Source organism: Lipophrys pholis, assembly GCF_963383615.2.
Source record: "Lipophrys pholis genome assembly, chromosome: 3".
NCBI lineage: Eukaryota > Metazoa > Chordata > Actinopteri > Blenniiformes > Blenniidae > Lipophrys > Lipophrys pholis.
The window spans coordinates 6,494,730-6,522,117 of NC_137627.1; the positions used below are offsets into that span (position 1 = coordinate 6,494,730).

The following is a 27,388-nucleotide window of genomic DNA, read 5'->3' on the forward strand; positions in this document are numbered from 1 at the left end:
GATGGTGCGGTAGACAATGTGAGTGCAGCGTGCGTCACGCACAGACACAGTGGCATGTGCACTAACGACACACAACCGGCTGAGAGAAGATGTCTTATCGCACATAAATCGGTGAATGTGAACGATATATTATATTACACACACATACTCACTAAGACACATTGTGTGCGCCAGGGAATTATCAGGCGGACCCTGTCCTTTGACCTATACACACACACACACACACACACACAGACACAGACACAGACACACACACACACACACTCTCACACATGAGCATGCGCACAGTGTATATAAAGGGCTGGGACATTGAACGGTCTCTCATCTTAGACAAACAAACTTTCAGACAAACTCCTTCTCGCGCCGCTCTCACATACTCCCATCAAAAATGCCTGCAGACTACAATGGACGCTGGGAAATGGTGACCAATGACAACTTCGAGGAAGTCATGAAGGCCCTCGGTGAGTTGCACTCATACAAAATGCATGACGTTGTGTAAAATAAGGGAGAAAAGTGGCATGTAGTCCTCCTCAAAAGGAACGAAGATTAATGAGAGAGCTGCGTTAAAAGACAGGCTGAGCAAAGAGAGCAGAAAATCTGGCATGGATGTGACAGAAAGGATGAGAGGAGGAGATGGAGAGAGAGAGAGAGAGAGAGGGAGAGAGAGAAGAGGGGGAGAGGAGAAAAACAAGAGTAGTGCTGAGGCATTGCTTCATTTCCTCATTGAGCTGCTGTCAGGCCAAGTTAACCCCCACTCCGTGAGCGGTTGCCGTCTCCTACCACGCCAAATAAATATTGATTCACTCCTGTCTGCATTTTCATCCTCCTGATCCACCAGAAAGGGAAATGGATTCCAGCCGTGGACCAGGCGACGAGCCAGCTCGCCATTTTTAAAGGGTGTGGGGGTGTAAAAAAAAATAAAAAATGAAGGTTCCGATCTCTCCTTTTGGTGCGTCATTGATCAGGCCCCAGAAACACTTTCATTATTCACGACTCTATCTGCAATTCATAGAACAACCCCCTCGATACACTGCGCTCACGCATGAAATCCGGGAAATCCTCAATGCTTCAACCTCATTTCCATCCAGCAGCATGGGGAAAATGACATCCTGATGGAAATGGGTCAAAAATATCATTTAGATGGGTAAATACAGGGGCCTCATCTGTAAGAGTGATGGGAAGAAATTGAATTTTCACTTTAATGCAAATGGGATATGAATATCTAAACAGTCGGGCTCGGCAGTTTTCATAGGCAGAGCAGAGTGCCGGAACTGGAGGCGGAGAAACTCATTTGGGCCCATCTGACAAGGAGCAAGGTCATTTTTAAAGGGTGAACGAGCATTTTTTTAGCAAGGAATCCTAATAAGTGGCCTGTGGTGTCACGCGCCTACGCACAGCTATACACACTCTCATGACAAGGGTCGGCGAAATGTCCCGGATTCTTGGTAATGCCTTCACTGACGTTCAGTTCCTTCCCGTGTGTAACGCAGACATCGACTTCGCCACCAGAAAGATCGCCTGCCACCTGCACCAGACCAAGGTGATCGTCCAGAACGGAGACAAGTTCGAAACCAAGACCCTCAGCACCTTCAGGAACTACGAGGTCAACTTCACCATGGGAGAGGAGTTCGAGGAGCACACCAAGGCCCTGGATAACCGAAAGGTCAAGGTAGGAACGGTTCCTCGCTTATTCGTGACGCGTCTGAGCAGCAGACGAGGTGAGAAGTAAACGCAACTGTCGCCTTCTCTCCTCCCGATTTTCCGTGATGTAACAGACTTTGGTGACCTGGGATGGGGACAAGATGGTGTGCGTTCAGAAAGGGGAGAAGGAGAACCGTGGCTGGAGACAGTGGCTGGAGGGAGACCTGCTGCACCTGGTGAGAAAAAAACAACGCACAAGATCTTCCATGGCTGCAAGCCGAAACAAAAACACGCCATAAAATCAATGAAGCACACTCGACTGAACATTTCTGAGTCGCACCTCCATAGTTCACCTCATATCCAGAGATAACAAAAGGGAGATTAGAGTCACTATCTGAACCACATGATGTCTGATTATATAATTTATTAAGAAATATGTTTGTTGCAGCCTCAAAGTCTGAAGGTCTGCCCCCCCCCCCCCCCCCCCCCCGTCTCTCTCTGCCAGGAGATCCATGTTCTGGACAAAGTGTGCCACCAAGTATTCAAGAAGTCACAATAAGATTGGACTGAACAATATCTGCACTTACTGCCTGCTGTTGTAAAACTATTCATGTAATTGTTTATTTATAATGTAACTTGTGGAGAGATGTAATAAATTCATTTAAACACTGTATTGTGTTTTACTGTTGTGTGATAAAAAAAGAAAAGACCACTGCACTTGTTTAAACATTTGCTCGCTCCTTTTATTATTTCATTTATTCTATGACACCATGCAACATTTAACACACAGACACTGATGTTACCACAAGAGATAATCATCCCACTCATTTTGTGATTTTTAATTCAGTAAGGATCCAATATCTGATTATTTTCTACAAAACTGGTGTTGCTCTCACTGACGTTAAGACGACCAGTTTATGCCACAGCCACCAGGTGAAGACAATCATACACTCAGGCACAGATGAAACACATCAGGGTGTGGAGAAGCAATCAGACAAGAGGACGGGGAGTCAAAGGCCTCGTTCACACTCAAGGAAATGCGAGCCAGTTCAGATTTTTTTTTTTTACTAACAAGCGACCCACATCCGACCAGTTTTGTGGCCGTGCGAAAACGCCAATTCCGATTTTTTCACACCAGACCGAGGCCTCGATCGTAGGTGGTACCAATTCAGATATTTTTCTTCAGGTGACTGCTTTGTCCCTGACGTGTGCCTGATGTTGCGGACAAACACCAGAGGAAGCAGGTCTGGAGAAATGTTAAAAGCTGTGCTCTCTTTTTTCCGCTCTCTCCTTCTTTCCCTCCTCATGTTGTCTAGATTTTGTAGGCTTGTATTTAACAACCACTTGAAACTGGATCTACGATGGCTGACAAGCGTTGCCAGATATGACGGTATCCCCCAATTGGGGAGCCAAACTTTGTTCATTTCGTGCATTTGTGTGTTTATTGTGTGTTTATTATCACACAAATTATAGTTTTACGATTTTAAGAGATTTGGGCTGGTTTTGATTCAGGTGTGTGGTTATTATGTTGTTTATGCTGGAAACAGTGAGTCATATCTGGCAACCCTAGTACTGACAGGCGTGCCATGCGTAAATAGCATGCTCAGCGTCACGTCACGTCACGTCGTCTTCTGCGCATGCGCTCTGGGAGAGAAAAAAAATTGGATCCCAGCAAGAAATCGGAATTGAGCATCAAGACCTGCGGTGTGAAATTAGCCATTGTTTCTTTATGTCATTATTCTATATATCAGTGACTTACGATCACCTTATGATTTAAAGCATTAATGAGAATGAACACAACAGTATTGCCAGTTCAGCGAGTGTTACAGCAACTCAACTACAACAGAAAAGGAAAAAATAGAAATAAAAATTGACAAAGCAAATGTTCAAGTCACAAAATAATGGAGTTTTAAAAGTTGTTAAACAGATTGGTATCCACGAAAAGCTTTATTTACACCAGTTTCTTCCCTTTGCTGTGCTTTTTCAAATGATTTTGTGATAGTGTGTATATTCAAAGGATTTCTTGAAATGCTACTCAAAAAGATCTGAATAGAAAGTATGATGATGCACTACAAAAGAAAAGGTCAATCTGAAATAAGTAGGCAATGGTTTTAAAAGTAAAAACTGACCAGGTTTAAACAAAAAAAAGAACAAAAAAAAAGATATGCTTTGGACGGAGAAAATCTGAGAGTGAGGTTGTTGGTTTTTACAGTGTGCTGCAGGTACAGCCTGTCAGAGGCCGTGTTGTTTTTGTTTTGTTTAGTTGTTTTTTTTACAGTGCAGCAGCCAGGTACAGCGTGTTCTCCTGGTTCTCCTGGTTCACCGGATCTGGAGCTGCTCCACAGGAAGCGGCAGGATCCACGTCAACAAAAGAAACTATGTCAAGTCACACAGCATTTAAACGGAAATGAGAGAGTTCTATTTCAAAATAAAACCACTGTGCATTATGCATTTTCCAATTGCCTTTGGTCAAATCCTTTATTTGTTTCAATTATACACAGTATGATGGGCTGCAACAATTTTTCAGTAATTGTTCCGGACTGAAACGAGACTGTTTACAATGATGATTACAATTTTGCTGCATTTTATATCTCAGTCTAGTATATTAGACATGAGGTCCTGCAGACATGCAAATTATTCAATTTAAATTAGATTGAAATTGCCCTACAAGAAAACATAGTTTGCCCATCTTTTGGCAAGTTCATCACTCTATGGGGCTTTCAGTAGGCATTTCCAACGTAATCCAGTGTAAATTATAGTCAATATCAATATATTTTTTCCATTTTGAAAATGTTTCCAATGTCGTTACGATGCCCTAAATTAGCTCGTAACAATGAGACCAAACATAATTAGCTCAAAGTTGCAAGAAAAACACTTTAAAAAAACCAAAACAACCCAACGTCCAGCCTGCCTGTGGCCCCCCTCTATCTGAACATAAACCCACTAAAGCCAAAACAAGGGAAATATCTTATATCTTGTCTCGTCTCGTCTCGTCTCGCCTCTTTTTTTTCTTTTTCTTTTTTGTATTACTCAAATTCTGGTTATACTTTAAAATAAAACTGGTGGGAAAAAATTGTAAAAAAAATTGTAAAAAATGTTGGAGTCTGTGTTGAAGTTTTGCATTTGTGTGTGTGTTTTATTATGAACTCTCCGACCGGAAGTCGTTCTTATCTCTGTGCGCGCTGGAAGGTTCATGGAAGTTTCTCTGCGCTGAAATCCACGGAAGCAGCCCGGAGAGGGCAGCAGGGGGACCGGCAACTCTTCTACACACCACCGCGGGGACTCCCAGACTCTGGAAACATGGTTGGTGACACCAACAACAACCACACGACGCAGTTCTCTTTATTCATACACAGTTTTATGGTGTTTGTGAGCGGGATATTAACTTTTATTTCAGTCGAAAACTTCATTACACAACGTTCAGGGCGCATGCACTCACCATATGCAGAAACGTAACGTACGATCACACTAGGAAACAAAAAAAACCAAAACACTTTTACACTTCTGATGGGTTGTGTGATCATGTTTTATGAGGACAGACATGAAAGTGCTGTGATTCCTGATGTGATGGGACGTGACTGGAGCAGGCATGCATATAAAATGTGGTATGAAGGGTCAAGAGTGTCTCTATGAGAGACACACCCCCCCCCCCCCCCACCCACCGAACTCTTCTGATTGGATGTATTGATATGAGTGAAACAAATAATGCTGTATGATGATGTTATTGGTTTTATATCTTACTTTTTTTTTTTTTTTAATTCATCAGCCTCTGCGTTTGGACATCAAGCGAAAGCTGACTGCCCGGTCAGACCGGGTGAAGAGTGCAGACCTGCACCCCACCGAGCCATGGATGGTGGTCAGCCTGTACAGCGGCACCGTGGTGGTCTGGAACTACGAGTCCCAGGTTCCGACATCCAACCGCTGACTCCCACTTGTTTTGATCGTCACCCCTTGGCACCTTCTAAATTGTGCGATTTGCTTTTCTCTGTTGGCAGGCGATCGTGAAGACCTTCGAGCTGTGTGATCTGCCGGTCAGAGTGGTCCGGTTCATAGCCAGGAAACACTGGCTTATTGCTGGGGCAGTGAGTGTTCCTTTAAAAGTCACCTTCTTTATCACCAAACACCAAGAAATAGAACTGGAAATTATCAATGAAGAAGAAGAAGAGGCAACAAAACAACTTGAACCTCAAGTCATTCACTATGGCAATTTCACATTTCACCACAAGAGGGTGTGATGAGGCGTCAAGCGTATCTTCTGTCTTTCTTATCATCTGTAGTTTTGACAGAGTAATGCCCTCATTCAATCTCTAAAGAAAAAGTTGAGCAATTAACACAATCAATAACTGAATATATTCGAAAGGAAACTGCAAAACTCAGCGTGACAGATGCTATGAAGCTCACTGCTGCCACCCAATGCACAAAGGTGGCATTGCCAGTTTCACATACTATCTCTTTAAATTCACACCCCATTACACTGTTAGTATTATGTGTCCTTTATATATTTTAATGCAGTAAACTCACCGATTTGCAAGAGATGCAAGGGGAAAAAACATTTTGTGTAAAGCTTGATTTGATTGAGGAACTTTCATTGAGCTAAAGGTGAATTTGACACACACACACACACACACACACACACACACACACACACACACACACACACACACACACACACACACACACACACACACACACACACACACACACACACACACACACACACACACACACACACACACACACACACACACACAATGGCAGCAGTTGGTCCCAGTTGGTCCAGTTCAGCCAAATGCTTTGGAGCCACTGTGGCTGGGTTTGTCCACCAGTCTGAAAGTTGGAGGTTTGATCTCTCATTTCGTCATGGCCATGTGTCAAAGTGCCAAAGTCGGCCCGCGAGAGGCTCCAATCTGGCCCGTCAAACAACCAAATTAAGAGTACCAGGAGCAGTTTTTTTTTGTTTTGTGAAAATATAGATGATTTTCATCGGGTAAAATCTGCGCCACAACAAACAAAAACTTCAAAGTTTGAATTTAAAGGTTATTATGGCACTGTTGTACCGGTCCGTCCCACTCAAGATGAAACTGGGATGTTTTGGCCCCTGAACTAAAATGTGTCCGACACCCCCGATCTCCATAAACCGAAGTCGAAACATCACAGTTTGTGGATTTCTCGTCCTGTGGGGGCGTTTCGGTTTCTGACGTTATTAGAGACGACACATTGACCTCGCCCAAATCACAAAACACATTTAATTTCTGCTTCTTTCACTTTCCCTTTAACTTTACATATATTACAGACTGGAATGTCAGTAGAAGTACACTTCCACCGAGGCAGATTAAAGCGACTCACCAATAATTAATGCAATCCCAGTACTCGTGAATTATAAATCTGAGATTATTTCGACATAAAATATCTGTAAAAAATTTACACGGGTTACCGTTAAACTTCACTCCAGGCATTGGGCGAAGTTAAGATTCTCTTTCGATGCGGCCACGCAGGGTTGGATTGGTGTCCCAGTTACGGCACTTTGAGATATTTTTGTCTGTCTGCAGGATGACATGCAGATCCGAGTGTTCAACTACAACACCCTGGAGAGAGCTTACATGTTCGAGGCTCACTCCGACTACATCCGCTGCATCGCCGTCCACCCCACGCAGCCCTACATCCTCACCAGCAGTGGTAGGTAACGACACGGACCGTAACACGGCGCGTTCGGACAGTTTACCACGCTGCGACTTGGGCTGCCTTCTTTGTATTCATTGTGTGTGTGTGTGTGTGTGTGTGTGTGTGTATTTTCAGATGACATGTTGATCAAGCTGTGGGACTGGGAGAAAAAGTGGATTTGCAGTCAGGTGTTTGAGGGACACACTCACTATGTCATGCAGATCGTCATCAACCCCAAAGACAACAACCAGTTCGCCAGTGCATCTTTGGACAGAACCATTAAGGTAAACACACGCGCACTTTTAGTACTTGTACCCCCCCCCCCCCCTTATTCACAACATACATTCTCCCATTTCCCTTAAACGTCCCACTTTACTGCCACTAAGTGCCAAACTTAAATCCTACCCTTATCTTTTCTAACCTATATACATAAACAAATATAGGGTCTTTCAATTTGCCCCCACAGCTGTGTTGTATGGAAGTTTTAGGACCATCAAAATGAGAAATACATCATCAAACACACACAAACAGTGTTTGATAGTTTGATTTAATGTTTTTCTCATCCCCAAACCACATCGTGACCCTTGAAAACAAAAGGACGCCCACACATTTGTACCAGACTACTTGTGGATTCAACTCGCAGACAAAAATTAGGAGAGAAAATAAATCCTCCAATTCCTAAAGGTCTTTCCTGTTACTACATGTGTGACACGACATCTAAACCTTTAAATACGAGCACAATGCTGTGGAGCCTGCATTTTGTTTTGGAGGCTTCCAGGTTGCGATCCAACAACATGATTGCGAACGCATTCATACAGAAGGAATTATGTTTCCCACGCAGTGAAATTATGTATTCTTTAGATTAGAAATTCAATTTATTCCCATTCAGACATGTGAAAGACACAAAAGAACAGAAACTGTATCCCGGGACATAATTAATGAATGAACACGCGGCAGTCTACTGAGTACGGTATATGTGTGTCTGTATTGTTTATTAATGGACTGGAATCTAATAGAGTATTTCACAAATTCAATCGTAAAACCGACATGAAACCAGAAAAACAAGATGGGACAACGTCTGAAACCAGCAGACGAAAAAGTGCAGAAAGTGACCGAACACTTTTAATAACTACCAAAAACACAATACCTGCCAATAGCGTAATAAAAATAAAGGCCATTTTTATATGTAATAACATAGAAAGACAAATTTACCACCATAATTGTTAGAGAGTTGAACTGTATTTATCCTCAGTGAATTAATTTAATGACTCTGACATCCACGGTACCTATGTTTGATAAACAAACTATCAAATATCAAAATATCTTTTATTTTGAAAACATGCTATCCTTACACTCAGCGACACTGCCGACAGTGAGGGACCTTAAACTCTAACCAAAGCCGAGAACGAAGGAAACTACAGCAGAAGAATTGATAACACGTGAAATATTGAGAGTACCAGTTGAGTTGCTAGATAATTTATTATTATTATTATTATGATGATGATGATGATGTCACAAAAAGATGCAGTGAAGTTAAAAAGGACAGCATATAGGGATTTGAGAAATACAACAATGAAACTGTAATTCACGGGTGTACCATTCATTTGCAGGTGTGGCAGCTCGGCTCTAAGACCCCCAACTTCACTCTGGAGGGCCACGAGAAAGGCGTAAACTGTATCGACTACTACAACGGAGGAGACAAGCCCTACCTCATATCCGGGGCCGACGATCGCCTTGTGAAGATCTGGGACTACCAGGTGAGAACACTCTTGGTAAAATGGGTTTCCCACCACGGCAGTGGAAGGTGAAACCGTCTGTGGGTGCGTCCCATTAGTCCCTCCTTTCTCCTTTCCCATCTGCTTTTCATTAACCCCCCGAAGTGTTTAAGTGGCGGCCATGATAAGGACCCTTCGAATTGTCAATAAGCGAAAGGAGGCTCAATGCGTCCTTTAGAACCTCCTTTAGCCTAGGGAACACTGATGCATCCTTTACTAAAGGAGACCAGGTAAAATTTGAACCAAATCACAACAGTTTTACATCATAAGAGTTTTTTTTAGACGCTTGTTAAACCACATAATGGGGATCAGGTGTCGTTCACTCCTACAGCCTTTGTACAGACGGACTCTCTTATTCTTCATGCAGGTTTACAAAACGCTCCAATGCTTTGTGTTTCTCCCGCCAGAACAAAACCTGCGTTCAGACCCTGGAGGGCCACGCTCAGAACGTGACCTGCGTCAACTTCCACCCCGAGCTGCCCATCATCCTCACCGGCTCCGAGGACGGTGGGCAGACTTCACACTTTCGCACATTCGACTCGCACCCAGTCGGCACGGCAACCTGCTTCAGCTTGACCTCTTTGCCCTCTCCGCAGGCACCGTGCGAGTGTGGCATTCCAACACCTACCGGCTGGAAAACACGCTCAACTACGGCATGGAGCGGGCGTGGTGTATATGCGGTCTGCAGGGCTCCAACAACGTGGCCATCGGCTATGACGAAGGCAGCATCATCATCAAGGTGGATGCATTTTTAAGGAGTAATCTAGTGTGCAGGTAGCAGCTTAACACTTCAATTTCCTTTTAATACAACTTTATTTATAAAGTCTAACAACACCCAAATCTAAGGTGTGACTGACATGAGCCTGACTCTGAGGTTCAGCTGAGCAGCAGGAGGAGACGCTGCTGCAGAGGAGTTTAGTGGAGCTTACAACCTGCTACACGCTCACCGTGTGCTGCTTGTAAATTGGATGAGTATGGCTTAGATGCTAAAAATGGCTGCTTCAAAATGGGGTTAAATCTAAAAATAAAAGGGCAATTCAACACCAACAGCTACTATTTAGAGGAGATCACCAATCAAGCCATTGTTGTGGGTCAGCAAAACCAGTATTTTACGTTTTTTTTTTTTTTTGGAATCTTTTTTTATTTAGGACTTGATTAGAGTCCATTTTTAATAGTCTTCAAATGCAAACATAGAAAAACTTTAAACAGAATTTTATTTTTGAAACAAATATTTTTCAAATGTCAATTTCTACAGAGTTACAATTAATTTTAACGACTATTAAACAACATAAATAAAAACTACTCTTGATCACCTGACTATATCTTTACTGCAAAGTGAAAAACTAAATATTAAATAATCTATGCGACTTTACACAATTACTTATGTACTATTTTCCCATTTCAAAATTTCTTAAAATAACTGTTTATGATATTTTACTTTGCAGTAAATCAGTGAGATCTTGAAAATTTGGTCAAAAAAGACAACAATGACTGTTTTAGTGTCATTTTAAAGAGTTTTGTGAAGTTTTCCAGTTTTCTCACTTAAAACAGATCTGTTTGGTCTCGCAGTTCATGTTTCCACCACAAGATGGTGCATTGAGGCACTCAAAGAGATCTATTTACTCAATGGAGCATGTGATTTAATCCTCAAAAACTTTAATCTACAACAATAGATATCATATGGTACGATTTATTTCTGGACTCTAAAGAACACTGCAGGTTGTTAGACTCAACAGCCCCCAGAGAAAATCGAGGACAGGACCTCTGTGTCCTCCCCAGCAGAAGTATAATACACTCTCAGGAGGAGCTTGCCTTGTGAAATGAAATGTATTTGACCTGCTGTTTGAAACAGACACTCCTCATCCAGTTCGTATCTCCTCCTCCTCCCGTTTGTCCTCAGCTGGGCCGAGAGGAGCCCGCCATGTCCATGGACTCCAGCGGGAAGATAATGTGGGCTCGTCACTCCGAGGTGCAGCAGGCCAACCTGAAGGCCATGGGAGACACTGAGATCCTGGACGGGGAGCGGCTCTCGCTGGGCGTCAAAGACATGGGGAGCTGCGAGATTTACCCGCAGAGCATCCAGCACAGCCCCAACGGGAGGTGAGAGAGCCGGGTGTGTGCGGAAGGAGCCCTAATGAGGGGTTTGATGTGAACCACGACTCTTTGTTAAAGAGGGGCTTAAACATTTTATCATAATGACTGATTGTTTTCAGGTCATATAAAATGATTTTAAATCGGCAAAAGTACCTTGATCCTGTGTAAATGAAATCAAGTATTTTGTTTATCTGTCCGTGCTTGCAGATTTGCGGTGGTGTGTGGAGACGGGGAATACATCATATACACCGCCATGGCCTTGAGGAACAAGAGCTTCGGCGCTGCTCAGGAGTTCGTCTGGGCTCATGACTCCTCACAGTAAGTCCCTGCTTCAACCTGTAAGGCTCCAATTATGTAGATTTTGCTCCTGATAGAGATAATCAGACCAGCTGTTTCACCTTTATGTCCAAATAGATCCTTTAAAAACTGCATTATGATTCCAGGTATGCCACCAGAGAAGGCAGCAGCATGGTGAAAGTCTTTAAGAACTTCAAACAGACTAAAGCCTTTAAGCCTGACTTTGGGGCCGAAGGTGGGTTTAACTTACATCTGCAGTGTGGTGTGTATGTGTGTCACATCTCTGCAAGTTAATATCCGGTGGCTTAACAGGTATCTTTGGAGGTTTCTTACTGGGGGTGAAGTCAAACAGCGGCCTGGCCTTCTTCGACTGGGAGAACAACGAACTGATCCGCCGGGTGGAGATTCAACCCAAACACGTTGGTCACAATTTACCGGCCTTGAAGTTCACGCCCAGTGGTTTTTTTTTTTTGTTTTTTTGGGCCATCTCGTAATTCTTTGTTTTCTTTAGATCTTCTGGTCTGACTCTGGGGAGCTGGTTAGCATCGCCACAGATGAGTCTTTCTTTGTGCTGCGTTACCTGCCGGAGCGAGTGTTGGCAGTCCGGGAAACCAAGGAGGAGCTCGCCGAGGACGGGATAGAAGACGCGTTTGAGGTCAGAAACCCTTTTTTTTTTTTTTTTCTGGAAATGACACACACACCACAGTGAGGAAGTCTGCTTTTCTAATCCTCCCATCGCATTCCTCTGCGCTCTGTGCCTGAATGATGAGCAGGTACTTGGGGAGGTCCAGGAGGTGGTGAAGACGGGACTCTGGGTGGGAGACTGCTTCATCTACACCAGCTCCCTCAACAGACTCAACTACTATGTCGGAGGAGAGATCATCACCATCGCTCACATGGACAGGTACAACCAAGCTTCTCTGAGTTCTACTCCTCCTTGTTGCATTCAGTCAATTTTCAGCCAGTCAATTCAAAATCCCCCATAAAATATATCACTAAAGTTCTTCTTTGGTTTAGGACGACGTATCTGCTGGGCTACATCCCGAAGGACGACCGTCTGTACCTGGGAGACAAAGAGCTGAATATCATCAGCTACTCTCTGCTGCTCTCCATGCTGGAGTACCAGACGGCCGTCATGAGGAAAGATTTCAGCACGGCCGATAAAGTTCTACCCACAATCCCCAAGGAGCAGAGGACCAGGGTTGCACTTTTCCTCGAGAAACAGGTAGATACATGTGAGAAGGTTTGCATATGAAAGTCATTTTCTAGAACATACGTAGAGTATGTAGAGTGAACATTTGTTCTCTGCATCTAACCCATCAGTCAGGAGCAGTAGGTTCAAACCTGTGAACCTCAGCAAGCTGCTTCTTCAGCCTTTAGGCCAGGGGTGTCAAATATAAGGCCCAAAAGCCAAGACCAGCCTTTAAGAGGCTGACGGTTCCGGACGGTTTCATTAAAAATAGGTTTATGTTGAGGTTGTAATCTGTAATAATTCAGTACTAAATGTCTGGTTTTGTGAAAATATTGACATTTCCATCACGTATACTCTGCGCCGCAACAAACCAAAACATTATGGTACTATTTTACCAGTCCATCCCACTCAAGATGAAATTTGACTTTATGTAGCCCCTGAAGTAAAATGTGTTTGACACCCCTGCTCTTGGCCATGATAAATGCTTTTTCCTTTCAGTAATCATTCATCAACCACAGAAATGCACTTTAGAGTAGCACTTCACACTGCATTCAAAGAAGAAAGATGTGATCAAACAAGTATGTTGCTGTGCATTAAGTGAAAGCTTCAGTTCTGGAAGAGGAGTCCCAGGACATCAGACACAATGCAGTATTAGGGTATTCACGCATCTTATAGACTGTTGTACTGTTTGTTCTGACTCGACTTTATTGGTGTTTTCCTTGCACTTTTCCCCTTCTTTGTCTCGCCTTATCTTCCACCGTGGCCCAGTTCATCAGGTAACTGCGGCTGACAGTCTGCTGTGTGTTTTCTTGTGTCGTGTAGGGCTTCAGACAGCAGGCCCTGGCTGTGTCCACTGACCCGGAGCACAGGTTTGAACTCGCTCTGCAGCTGGGAGAGCTCCAGACGGCCTACCAACTGGCTCTGGAGGCAGAGGTCAGGGCAGAGTGTGTGTGTGTCTGTGTGTGTGTGTGGCTACAAGTCAAACAGAAATCCAGATATTAATGTTTGGAAGAATGCAGGTAGCAAGAGCGAGACTTTTTGAAGTTTTTCTTTTTAGTGAAAAACTTTTCTTTTAGATGAAATGATGGATTTGAAATGTGTCGCTATTTAATGTGTGGCTCATATGTTGTAGCTCTGCACATGTCTTGTTAATGTGTTAATGTGTTGTTAAAATCTTTGGCCAGTCCGTTGGAGCCCTCCTGCTCTATGTGCCTGCCTACGTGTGGGGAAAAAAGAACCCAAACAAAAACACGACTCACCCACAGCTAATATAAATTAGGGCCGAGAGGAAAAAGTAAGGGACATAACAAACTACCATTTTAGTCACATTTACATCGAGGGCGGGTTACATCCTGGGTCGATTTCCATTCATCACAGGGCAAAGAAAGACACACATTCACACCAAAGCAAGCTGGACTATGGAAATAAGTATTCAGGGTCAATAAATATTCTACAGTTTCTCCACAGACTAAGCCACTCTGCTGTACCCTCTTATATGCTAATATCTTAAGCATACTGCATCTCATTCATTGTTGTTGCAAGGTAGTAGTGGGGATTATTATTGGCTTTGCCCTTGTTTAGCTATGAGCTGTATTAAAAGTGTGTCGTGAGGGTGAGGGATGCATTGAGAGCATACATGTGTACGGAGGAGGTCATTGTGCTGCTGCTGCTGTGGGAATGTTGAAAAGAGCCTGAAGACTTGAAATGAATGGTCTGAACACATTCTCACGAAATGATTCAGAAATAATGAGATGATTTGAATGATATGAACTGTGTCTGGCAGGATGAGTCAGAGCTGAGGCTTCGCCGGCTGCTTCACAGTGGCGCCTTGTCGAGGTTCATGCTTCTCGCCGTGTGATAATCCTCTCTCCTGTCTCTCTGGCACCTCCACATGCTGGGGCTTTAGTCGGAGCACAAATGGAAGCAGCTGGCAGAGCTCGCGACTACAAAGTGCCAGTTTAGCTTGGCTCAGGAGTGTCTGCACCAGGCACAGGATTACGGGGGATTACTGCTGCTGGCCACCACCTCGGGCAACGCGGGCATGGTGGGGAAACTGGCCGAGGGCGCGGAGAGGGACGGGAAGACTAATGTGGCCTTCCTCACCTACTTTATGCAGGGGAGGTGAGTGTCTGAGCGGTGGAGAAATGAGGAGAGCTGTGTGAGCCCGTCGGTCTTCACACTGTTTTGTTTTTCTGTGTTATGCTCAGAGTGGACAAGTGTCTGGAACTCCTGATCAAAACAGATCGACTGCCCGAGGCGGCCTTCCTGGCACGGACTTACCTGCCCAGCCACGTCCCCAGGTAAACGGATAACAAATATCACTCTTTCATGTTTACATGGTTAGAATTCATGAATTTCATATGAAGAAATCCCCCGTTTCAAGTCCTGTTTTCGCGGGTCTTTCTGTGTGGAGTTTACATATTTTCTTCAATGCTTGTGTGTGTGATTATCTGTTAGTCCTGTAATGAACGCGCAACATTTCCATATTTAAAAGAGCCACAAGGTCAAAATCAGCATTGTTGAAAAGGTTAAAATAGTTCTGACAGCTTCCGCAGTGCCTGTCCCCCGTCTTGTTACGGGTGAGCTGTAAACGCCCCTCTTCCCTCAGGGTGGTGAAGCTGTGGAAGGAGAGTCTCTCCAAGGTCAACCAGAAGGCAGCAGATGCTCTGGCTGACCCCACCGAGTACAGCAACCTCTTCCCCGGCCTCCAGCAAGCTCTGCTGGCTGAGCAGTACCTGAAAGGGACTCATGTCGGAGTCCGACCGGCTGCAGAATACCCGCTCATCACGGTCAGTGGAGAAGTCTGGCGATTTTGCATTTTAAACAATCGACTTCTCATTAACTGATCCTGACTTATTGTAATAAAGTAGTTTCACTTGTGCATTGGCCGCACAATCTGGTGTGCATGGATCGAGAAGTGACGTCTAAATGTAAGCGTGTCTGTTTTTCTGTTTCTCAGCCAAATGAAGATCGTAATGTCCTGGAGGAGTCTGCAGGTTTTAGACCAGACGGAATACTCACCGAGCAGGAGGTGACACAAGGAAATCTGCGTCATACAAACCAGTCATTTATAAATACCTACTGGCATGGCTTTTAGTTGCCTGTGCATTTGGCATCAGGTTATGGCAGCATGTGTGGGACACGTTATGCTTCTTAATGTATTTTTCATTTTCCTGCTGCGTTAGGGCGGCTTGCCTCGATGCTGTAGTGATACCGTGAAATGTAATATTTCCAACTTTGACTTAACCTTTATTGTTAAATCATCGCACACAATTTTAGTCCTGCTTCATTTCATTGTGCTTCGTCAATGAATCTTTGTGTGAATATTACCGTTCTTATAGGTGCGGTTGTTCTTTCTAAGTGCTGACAGGTTATTGACAAGACTTTACTCTTAAACAAAGACAAAACACATTTCATATGAAGTTAGTATTAGTGAAATGTGGGGATTTCACTAATACAAATAGTGTAACATTATTCATAAAACAAGAAAATAAGTTATGAAATGTGAAAATTTGTAGTAGATGCCGTAAAAATGGATAAAACTGAATTTGAAAGACAACAAAGACATGAAAGGTTTGATAAGATAAAAACTATTTAAACTTTAAATCAAGCTGTAGCAATGGTTTAATAGACCCATTGGCAATACAAGCCATGCTGAAGAGGTTAGTTTAAAGGTTTGGATACTTCCAGATGTCCATAGATCCTCAGGCTGTTTAGCAGCAGTTTGCACAAAGTTAAAAGTCAAAGGTCAGCTGGCAGAGCTGAGATGACGCTTGAGGCTTTGAGCCACGACTGAGTCAGAATATCAGAGACCTTTGAAACAAGTTTAAAACCAATCTGGAAACTTTAGGTTTCGAAATAGTTGTAACGTGCTCTTGTTATAATCGCCCTTGTTGATTTCTACATTTTCTTTTGGTTGACCACAGAGGAGCACTATTATAGTCTAGCTGGTTAAGTTCTCACCCTGGGACCTAACCAATATTATGAAGTGACAGAAAGCTAATGAAGTCTTAAACTGAACTCAAAAATAACAATAGAATTTAGGACCAACGACTGAAGGCAGATAAACACAGTTTGATTAAGGCTGTCAAATGTTCTAAATATCTTTAATTGTGGCTTATAAAGCATTTTTTATTTTATTTTTTTGCCATATAGTGAAAAGGGTTGCAGTCAGACATTGGAAGATAATCTGCTAGCAGGGAATCAAGAGTTCAATGACTTCTAGACATTATTATGTCAAATATTAAACGGACAGGTTTGCAGATATAGGAACAAAATGATCAAAAGAAACCCATAAATATGAAAAACACAACAGCAAACTCCTTTTAGATGTAGTTATTTGTGTAATCTAGCTCGTATTATATCAATATGAGCAGTAGAAGGTGTTTTCACAGTATATTTCTCTCAGAGATTCTCACACAATTCATGAATTTTACATCTAAAACCACTGAGGAGGTACCTTAGAGGCGTTTTCTCCTCTTTTCCTAAAGCAAAAATTGCTTTTCCTTCAAAATGAATATAAATAGAAGCCACACACACTATGTTTAACATCTTCTTGTTCTTTTAACGTCGAGTTATTCGGCAGCACTACTTGCTTATGAATGATGAAACTAATGAGGAAACTCTGAAAGTGACTCACTGTGAGAAGCAGGGTTAATATCCCTGCGTGTCGTGAAAGCCGATGAGTTTAATTAGAAGAACTGAGGAGTGATGAACTTGAGTCAGACGGTTCTCTACAATGTCATTTAGAGCTTGTGAAACTGAATTGTAACGATGCGTTTGTCTCTGTGCAGGAGGCGGCGGACGGTGTCAGTGAAACCCTCATCGCGCCGATTGTTCCAGAATTCGAACCGTCGGAAGCTGCAGTAGCAGTGGAGCCGCTTCCTCCTCAACAAGTCGTCTTTGATACAGTTTCGACAGCAGTTGGAGGCTCTGTTTTAACAGCAGCCTCCTCCATTCTGGACGGGACTGCAGCAGAAGAACGTGTTGAGCCAACAGAGTTTCAGTCTGTGTCTCGTGAGGTAGAAGCCGCATCAGAAGCTTCAGACTCTGTAGACGACGACGTTTCAGAGGAGGAGATCGGTGAGATTCCTACCACAGAGCTAGAGATTGCTCAGTCCATTCTTGAGGAAGACGCCAGCCATGACGTTGAGGAAACGTCTCCTGAGGCTCCACCCGCTGCTCTTACTGAAACAGAAACCACCGTGGCGCCAGGAGACGCAGAGCGTGACGTGGTCGCAGCGGAGGATGTTCTCCTTACTGCTGTTGGCACTAACCTGCCAATCGACACAACAACTACAACCGTTGAGGAAGAAGTGGAAACAGATTTATTCGCTGTCGAAGTTCCGCCAGTGACAGAGTCTGCAGCTCCAGAAACAGAAGAGACTCCTCTCATTGAGGAACTTGTTCCAGAAGCAGCATCTTCACATGTAGCGGTAGAGGAGCTCATCTCTTTTGAAACCTCGGTGATGGACACTCTCGTTCCGGTCCAAACTCTCTCCGGGCCGACCTTCGATCCACTGCTCGACTGCCCTGGAGACCCGATGAAGCCGACCGCGGCACAAGAAGCCGACGAGGAGAACGCTCCCATACCCACGCCTCCAGTGAAGCCCGAGGACAAGTTGGAGCCTTTGTTTGTTCCTCAGGCGGAGCTGGAGGCGTCGGCCCCTGTAGTCACAGGGGTGGAGGAAGAGGCAGCAGCTCCACGGGAATCTGAGGAAACTGCAGAGGAGCTGGAGGCAGAGCTCAGCGACGAGGTAAATAACTGCTTTACCCATGATTTGTTTTTCTGAATTTCCTTCACTCACATTAAAAAAAAATGATTTTCATCTCTTAGGGTCTGGACGATTTGGATCTGGACAATTTTGACCTGGAAGACATCGACACCACCGATGTCAACCTGGATGACGATTTCCTAGGCGAATAGAAAGCGGCGTCTTTCTCACCTTTTCAGTGACCAAATAATTCAAAGAGCCATCACTCCAGACCAGCCCGGTGCCTAAAATTCAGGGGTGTCAAATTTTGGTTAGAGGCTTTTATATATTTTATTCATACCCAGACTGCAAAGATTAGATTTTTATGATGTGAGCCTGGACACAAACACACACTAAACCCTTGTTTAAGGTTTCAAGAGTAAAAGGGAAAAGAGAAAACTGTTAAAGAGCAAAGAGGGATCACTCTCGTTGGGGTCCTTTTTCTATTTTAAAGCGTCTTATTTCTAAATATATAGGGTTTATAAAGTTTTCTGTGCTGACGATAAAAGATGCGCTTCACTTCCCGGGTCTGAGCTCAACTCCATCCACAGAAATGTTAAAATGTCAGCGATGGGCTGAGTTCAGACTGAAGGGGCTTTGTGTTTTGTATTTTTTAACCCGATAGTGTAGATCACTATGAGCCAACGTTTCTACATGTGGTGTAAATAACATCAGCATTGATGAATCTCTTCACGGTCAGTCGAGTGATTTAGTTTACAACATTAAAAAAAAAAAAAACATCATGTTTACATGAGTCGTACCTCTTCTTGTTCTCTATACTGCTTATAATGCTGTTGTTGATCAGGGTGTTATCAAAGGCATTGACCTCAGTATTTTATAAACTTCTATGCATTTATGTATTCAGACATGCTGAACGGGCCAGGACCAGAGGGACCAGTACAAACCCTTCATTTTTGAATGTTGATTTTGAATGCTGTTACAAGTGCCTTTTCTTTGGTTTTAAAACTTTATTTTCCTCTTTTGTCTTTTCAATTAAAAGATGCAAGCTTTGGTGAATCTGGACTGGAGTGAATTATTTGTGTTGTGCAAGTTGTTGAAAACTAGTCATTGCTTCCTGTTAGTAGTTGCTTCTTTAACCCTGATTCACTGTTTAAAAAAAACAACAACCAAACATAACCTTGGCACTGTTATCCAAATGACTTGGATTTAGAATTTTACACTGCAATAAAAATTATGATTGAAAAATATGTTTCCAATATTTATTTTTCATTATTTCGCTGAGAGTGGCGTCACTCATTTTACTTTAGAATCCACAAACAGTGCAATTTAATCTCAAGTAGGCCGGACCAAGTAAATAAAAAAAATGTCAACAACGTCCCGCCTCAGTTCACCATGTGCTTCTCCACTTGCAAATCACAGTGGATTTCTATTACAGTATTTACATCTTCAAAAGTATGAAACATTTGATCACATGCAGCTGGAAGTCAAAAAATGTTAGGTTATATAATTGTAATAACTTGACAAATTCTAGAAATTATCTATACTGTAGACACGTTTCTTCATCTGTGTAGTAATCCTGATCACCTGAACTGATTCACCACATAATACAGACAAAAGTGCACCCCCGGTGGCAGTTATGGTCAATTTCTCACTGCTGGCAAATTTTATCGTATGAACCCGGAGCGGACACTCACCGACACTCCTGCTTTTGAGGATCAAAAAAAACTTTTTCACATCGTGCAACTTGACACACTAAAATAGTTTTGTGGTCATGGGGTCAACGTCGGTGAAGTTGAAGGGATCGAATGTCTTTGACTCCAAAGGCGAATCATAAAAACAAACGCCTTCTCTTCACGTGTCTCGGTTGTGTGTCTTTGATAAACTGGGCTGCCATCAGTTCCTCTGCTCTCATTTATAACTTGATCAGAAAGCAGAGGATAACAGTATAGTGAAAAGAAGAAAATTTATTTAAGTTGTCCATCCTGTGGACGTGTAATCCATCCAGTCACTCCATCACAGAAAAAAAAAAAAAACATCCGCGCACACTCGCACCAAATCATCCCAACAAGCTTGTCAATGGGTTGTGAGGAGACACTGAGGACAAAATGTAACCCTCAGCCAGAAAAGCCTCGACTCCAGAATTTTCCTGACAAACATTAAAGATATAACTGGACATTTCAGTACAAATATTTTTTATTTTGTTATATACACATGTTGTAACTGATACAGACTTTGATGGTTCACATTTAGCAAATGTACATGTTTCCTTTCAGTCACACACACAGACAGAAGTTCACATCGGAGAGACGTCGCCCTGGTCTGAGTCTCCTCTCGTCAGCAACCATTTTCCCAGTGTGGATGGATTTATATATGGATCTGGATGTGCGGGGCAGTCAGGCAGCAGAGTCCTCAGCAGGCATCTGCTTGTGTCTCTGCACGGCCAGCTCGATGTAGCCCGACTTCTGGGACTCCTTCTGGGCGTAGATCTGCAGAAACGAGGGGTCAGAGGTCAAAGAATTAGAGAAGGAGTGAATCTCCCCCCCCAATTATATTGAAGCCATGGGGTGCACAACAGTCTCAGTATTAATTGTATTATTAGCAAAGCGGCTAAAAGAAGCTCTGCAATCAACCGTGGATAAAGAAGAGGCCTTGACTGTAACACACACACACACACACACACACACACACACACACACACACACACACACACACACACACACACACACACACACACACACACACACACACACACACACACACACACACACACACACACACACACACACACACACACACACACACACACACACGTCTCCTGCTCCTAACCTTTCCACATTAAATGGCTGTCACTCTCCATGTCCCTCCTCCTACACTTCAAGGCCGACGTGCTGTGAGCTCTAATGAGACCTGATGTTTCCTGAGCTTGGCCCCGAGGTTCTCACGCTGGAGAAAAACCCAAACCTCTCCTGCAGGAAACCTTAGATGAAACAGACTTGATTTGACCTCTGGAGCGCTTCGCTGACTCCTGAATCACCCCGAACGTGTAGGGGGCGCAATCTATTGGACCCGGATCCAATGGCAGCACATAGTATACACATGGTGAAAAAAGAAAATAATGGGTGTGTGACAGAGCTGCCAATCAGCAGATTAGTGACGGGAGGTGGTCGGTGTTGGTGGCAGCTTCTTCAGCGTCCCTGTTTCTTTATATTTTATTGTTAATTCTGCTTCTGTTTCTCTTGCTTGGATTATGTCTGATAAAGAAGACCGATCGACAGAGGCCCCTCTTCATAACCCAAGGGACTTGCTTTAGGGGTGAGGGCTGTGCTGGCAGCACCAAAAAACACAAACATCAGGATTATATATGATAGACTGACACAAAGACGATAAAAATTAAGTGAAAAGAACATTTTAGTTTTAAAATGTTTTCCTGAATTAAAAAAATAAAAGTGTGACACGCGTTTGTCTTCATCTCCCGATCCAATACTTTGCAAGCACAGGTGCAAGTCTTCTGGGGCTCGTCTCTTCCAGCTGTGCACATCTAGAGACTGAGAGCTCAAGCTCAGTCAGATTGGATGGAGAGTGTCTGTGAACAGCAGTTTTCAAGTTATGTCAGAGATTTTCCATGAGATGAAGGTCTGGACTGTGACTTGGCCCTGCTAACACATGAATATGTTTTGATCTAAACCTTTTCATTGTAGCTCTGAATGGATGTTTCGGGTGGTTGTCCTGCTGGAAAGTGAACCTCCAATAAAGTCTTTCTAGCAGTTTTTTTTTCTCTCCAAGATGCCCCTGTATTTGGCTCCATTCATCGTCCCATCAACTCTGAGCAGCCTCCATGTCTCCCCTGAAGACAGTCAGTGGGAATGCTGTGTTCATGGTGCAGTGCTGGTTTCCCACCACGTATCACATTTTGTATTTTGCCCCAAAAGCTCCATTTTGGTCTCATCTGACCAGAGATAATTCTCCCACACTGTCTCCCCAACGTGGCTTTGTGGCAAAAAGCACTTCTTCTTGCTTTGTTTCAATCATGGCTTTCCTCTTGCCACTCTTCCATAAAGTTGCCCTGAGGGCAGATCTCTGCAGCTCCTCCTCTTTGCTGACAGTTTTTAACCCCGCTTTAAGCTTCTACACAGCTTTCTCCCTGACCTTTCAGGAGAGTTCCCTGCTCGTCACGATGCCATTTGTTCACAATTGTTCTCTAATGAACAACAGAGGCTTCACAGGACAGCTGGATTTATACCGAGTGTAGATTGAACACAGGTGGACTCTATTTACTAATGAGGTGACTTCTGAAGGCGTTTGGTTCATTGGATCAGAGTGAAGGGGGAGAAATACTTTTGCGTGCCACACTTTGAAAACCATGTAGTCTTTTCAGTTCATAGTTATGCTCTACTTTCTTGTGGTCCATCAAATCCCAATGAAATACAAATAAGTTTGTGGATGCAATTTGACAAAATATGAAAAGGTTCAAGGAGAAAGAAAACTTTGTGTCTTTTTGACAGGAATTTACTAAATCAAATGTGCAGTTTTGTGAGATTGACGTGTGAACAGTGACTTTTGGTTCATGCTGTCATTTCTCTTTTGGTTTAGGGTGTGAATTATTGCCTCTCCTTTAAAATGAATTCTAGACATTTTGTCTTCAAACATCTCAATGGACCATGGTCTGTTTGGCAGCAAAATTACACAATCTTCAGCAGTTTATTTATATATTATGTGCCTTTTTATAAGCTGTGCTACCTCTAGAGTCATTCACATGGTGGAGAAACCCCCAGGAAACCTCAGATGAAACAGACTTGTTTTGACCTCTCCAGAGCTCCACTGACTCCTGATTCACCATGGAACTACAACAGGTGCAAACAATTTCACCTGTGGGAACAAATTGTATCCATGCCTGCGGTGTCCTCACCTTGAGCAGGTCAGTGCCAGTGGCTTGTTGGCTGGCAGCTTCCTGAGCCGACTCGCTGTGAGGGTGAACCATGTGGAACAGGGAGACCAGACTCACCGCATCCTGGAGCCTGGAAACACGGCACAAACAAACAATGTGAGAGTTCAGATCCGAGCTTCCGCCTGGGTTTTAAGAACGGAGTGAAGTAAACACTCACAGCTCCCTCCTCAGCATGTCCACCACCAGCCCGTCCACCCTCCGAGCATTGACCAGGTACCAGGCCATGCCTCCGAAGTGTCTGGTGGAGCGCAGCAGCTCGTATTTTCCGTGCTTGTCCAAGTCTTCGTACGTGACCGCATGCACCTACGACACAAACCCCCCCCCGACCATTACAGCAATCTCGCTCGGCGCCACGTCCTAAAATTTACAACTTGCCTCTCCTCCTTTTACAGCCCATATCGAACGAAGCAACGCAAATACAGGAGGTGACCGGGCAGAAAATTTCACGCTTTAACGAGCTCGGCACATTCGAGGTGTTTCAGCACAGCTGGCGATGGGGTCGAAAGTAACAAGGGGCTCAATGTCAGCTCACCCTGATGTACTCCGAGGAGTCGGGCTCAAACTGGACCAGACACAGGTCCAACACGTCCTCATGGCGGTCCTGGGAGAACACCATCTGACACAGGGCAAAATGAAAGAAATGTGAAGTCCACTCTGTGACACGAGCGCTGGTGGTTTTAGTTATCTGACTCTGGATGGGAGTGGGAACTGACAAGAGCTCAGATAATTTCATCTATTACACATTATTAGGGCTGTGCGACATCAGGTAAACGTGCGAGGAGTGATAATGTGGACATGTGTATTTGTAGTGTACAAATCTGATATTTAAAAAAAAAAAAGATGTTTGATATGATGTATGGTAATAGAAAGAAATACGTTTTAAAAAACTGATACAATGACATATTTAATTATTCTATTCCTTTAGAAGAATAAAAAAATCAAGGACAAATTAGCAACAAACCTCTGCAATGCAGCTGGTGTGAACTGCAGATCTGTACCTACTGTTCTAAGATTTTGTATTATTATGCAATATTTGAAATTAAATAAGACCTTTTGAGGAACAAATGTGCATCCATTGAGTTTCAGCCACTGTTGTGTGACCTATTCTACTTGTTACTTCTTTTGAGTAACTCAACACACCATGTTGTGATTAAAAAATGTATTATAGGATTAAAAATGCTGTTACATGTTGGATAACCATCTGGCTTTGGTAGATACAATATAGCTGCAGGTAGCAGCTCATCACAAATGCTCTTTGGGATGTTATTGCATCTGTGGTTTCAAAACTGCCTATATACTTCAAGACTGCCTGTTTACCCTATATATTTAGTTTGTGAGATCTTTCTTGAACTGACAAAACAAATTGTTTTAGACTGTTTTTTTTTTTTAATACATCCACTTTTACTATTTCTTCTTCGGCTGCTACTACTTTCTGTGAATAATTAAATCAATTTTTAATTTTTAAAAAAATGACTTATTATTTGAATCAGACAAGAAATGAGGTGGCGGTTATATTGGTGGTGATTTAAAGAAAACTAACTCAATTATATGTGACATAATCAAACTTCCATTTGTTTAAGATTTTCTTCCCATTGTGAAATGTTTCAATGTTATTGTTTTGGCCCACATGTCCTAAAAAATACATCTCAAATTATTACAATATTTTATAAGAAGAAATATTTTTCTTTTTTTCCTAGAAGGCACAATCATCATAATTAATAATAAAACAGTTACTCCACACCGTTATTCTTTTTAGACCAAACCGTATATTCACGTTTGCTTTACTTTTCCATTATTTTAGCACAGAAGATAATGTTGGTCAACATTTTTTCACGTTTTATGAATTATTGCATTTGATTTTTGCAGCCTTATTCTGATTTGGATGTTGTTTATAGATGACTCAGCCAAACAACAATGAATGTGTAGGAGGGAAAATAATGAAGGTCTTAGTGCTTCTGTTGACGAGCTAGAGTTTCCGAGGTTACTTCTGTTTACCTCTGATGAAACACTTTCACATAAGATCGTAACATAAATCAAGTATTATTCATAGCGTGACTGCTGCGATCGAGACAACTTAAGATAAAAAAGACCACAGGGAAGAAAGACAGGGTTCAGACCTTGAGGTTCTCTTCTTTGAAAATGAGAGGTGCTCTGATTTTGCGTCCTTCTCTGGGGAAGTAAACCTGAATAAGCCGATCTCTTTCCTCCCATGTAGCCTTCCTAAGAACCCCACTGGGCTCTCGTACCACTATGAATCTCTCCTGATGAAAGAAAATACAACAAAAGCATTTCACAAGAAGCTGGATGTCGCTCTGAATCATGCAAGATCCATCAACAAGCAATACAGACATCAATTTTAAAGTTTGGCATTTAAAATGAAGCAACAAGCACACCAAACACAAAGAAACAGTTTGTGTAAACAAACCCTGTGTGGGATATTGTAGGTGATGTCTGTGAAGACGTATTTGGCCGTGTCCATGCCTTCCAGGAGCCTGTCCTCGGACAGCACATCATTGATGGGCTTCCTCTCTGGCAGGACAGGGGGCATCTGCAGCAGCTTCTTGGCATTATCTTTAGCGAGTTCGACTGCCTGGACACACACACACAGGGTACTGAATGATGCAGCACTTACAAAGATAGATGGGTGTGTGTGTGTGTGTGATTGAGGAAGGTTAACAACAGATGTAAAAAAAAAAAGCACCTGCTCCAGTTGCTCATCTGTCATGAGTTTGTAGGTTGGCGGCTTCAGCTCCTCTTTGATTGGTCGGAACACTTTCTGCAGGTCGAGGCCCGTTATCCTGGTGAGGATGTCCTGCACAGCCGGATCTGAGAGCTGGGGATTCGCATTGTTCGCTGCGACTGCAGAGGAAATTACACAAGTAGATGGCTTGTCAAAAGCATCAACCAAAGACTCTGGAACATTCTCTCTGTCTTAATGTTTGTTTATGATTTCCTCTCGGTCATCCTTTGTTGTCAATGCTGCCATTGTGGCCAGGCTTTGCTGATAAAATGGATTATTTGATATCAAGTCCCTCATTGGAAAGTGTTGCAGGATGGAGAGACTTAAAACATGCAGGAGACCCATGAATGACTTATACTATAGACAGTACGTTTCCATTATTCCATTAGTCTTATACCGTTAACAGGAAGTTTCAATGATTGCCATGATTTACTATGATAGATAGATAGGTACATAGATAGATAGCATATTTCAGAAGAACTGATTTTCCTTTAAAATAAGTATTTCTCTCTTCATCGAAAATTACATTTCGTGTTTGTTATGAATGATGGTGAAGCAGCAGCGCGAGGCTAACGACAGGAGCTACAAGGTCAGCGCGAGACCTGACAAAAATTGTCCGCGAAATTAACTTTCACATCAATAAAATCGTACCGTTGTCTTGTGTTTCGCTACAAAACGCCCGCAGGCCATATCGCATCAACGTTTGCTGGCTCGTTTGCACGCGTTTCACCCGGGAGCAGCTCCGGAGAAAACACCGTGCTCCACCGAGCGCCGCCATCTCTGCTGTGACGTCATGCACCCCGACCGGAAATGAAGACCACTGGGTGATCATGGGAAATGTAGTTCATCAGTCCGCTTTCTCGGACTTCATTAGATATTAAAATAAGATTCACTGTGCCTTCATTTTTTTTTATTAACAGTTTACAATATGATGGCAAATTATCAAGATAAATCATGTGCATGATAATTCAGCATAAAACTCTCTGACACACACCAACACGATGGTGATGTGAAGACTGCTGAGCCACCGTTGATACCTTTCAAGGCAACAATAGGTTATTACTGGCCTAAATTCAAGTACTGATCCATAGATACAATATTTTTCAGACATTTTTACAAAGTTGTTCATCTTGTAATGTTTAACAGCAGTGAGAGCAAATTTAAATCCGGATTACTGTCAATGTTATAAAGATCTGACTGTTTATAAAATTATGATTCACAATGAATAATCGTGAAATTAAAAGCTTTCAGAATGCAAGATGTACAGATCGACGTGTGCTAATTTCCTTTAAAAGTTAAGGTTTTAAAATATAGCCTGCAATTGCCACA

At 43.0% G+C, this 27,388-nt stretch overlaps 3 protein-coding genes across 3 annotated transcripts; 2 read left to right on the plus strand and 1 right to left on the minus strand.

Annotated features, from left to right (window-relative positions):
* Positions 1–302: 302 nt before the first annotated feature.
* Positions 303–2,312, plus strand: LOC308107055 (retinol-binding protein 2-like). The gene is made up of 4 exons (XM_080459162.1): positions 303–461; positions 1,491–1,669; positions 1,776–1,877; positions 2,147–2,312. Exons 1-4 carry the CDS (start codon positions 389–391, stop codon positions 2,198–2,200), a joined length of 408 nt encoding a protein of 135 aa, XP_080315288.1. The 5' UTR covers positions 303–388; the 3' UTR covers positions 2,201–2,312.
* Positions 2,313–4,842: 2,530 nt separating this feature from the next.
* Positions 4,843–19,203, plus strand: LOC308107472 (coatomer subunit beta'-like). The gene is made up of 22 exons (XM_080459808.1): positions 4,843–4,944; positions 5,408–5,545; positions 5,637–5,723; positions 7,191–7,317; positions 7,438–7,586; positions 8,913–9,059; positions 9,485–9,584; positions 9,674–9,816; positions 10,978–11,177; positions 11,379–11,489; positions 11,615–11,703; positions 11,781–11,887; positions 11,980–12,123; positions 12,242–12,372; positions 12,486–12,693; positions 13,483–13,593; positions 14,567–14,781; positions 14,868–14,960; positions 15,269–15,449; positions 15,620–15,691; positions 17,454–18,416; positions 18,497–19,203. The coding sequence occupies exons 1-22, from the start codon at positions 4,942–4,944 to the stop codon at positions 18,584–18,586; spliced, it is 3,609 nt and encodes a 1,202-aa protein (XP_080315934.1). The 5' UTR covers positions 4,843–4,941; the 3' UTR covers positions 18,587–19,203.
* A 1,117-nt stretch (positions 19,204–20,320) lies between these two features.
* mrps22 (mitochondrial ribosomal protein S22) lies at positions 20,321–26,865 on the minus strand. The gene is made up of 8 exons (XM_080460411.1): positions 26,711–26,865; positions 26,021–26,178; positions 25,745–25,909; positions 25,437–25,580; positions 23,852–23,935; positions 23,477–23,622; positions 23,281–23,389; positions 20,321–20,860 (listed from the first exon to the last, which is right to left on the minus strand). Exons 1-8 carry the CDS (start codon positions 26,835–26,837, stop codon positions 20,768–20,770), a joined length of 1,026 nt encoding a protein of 341 aa, XP_080316537.1. The 5' UTR covers positions 26,838–26,865; the 3' UTR covers positions 20,321–20,767.
* Between the last annotated feature and the right edge of the window lie 523 nt (positions 26,866–27,388).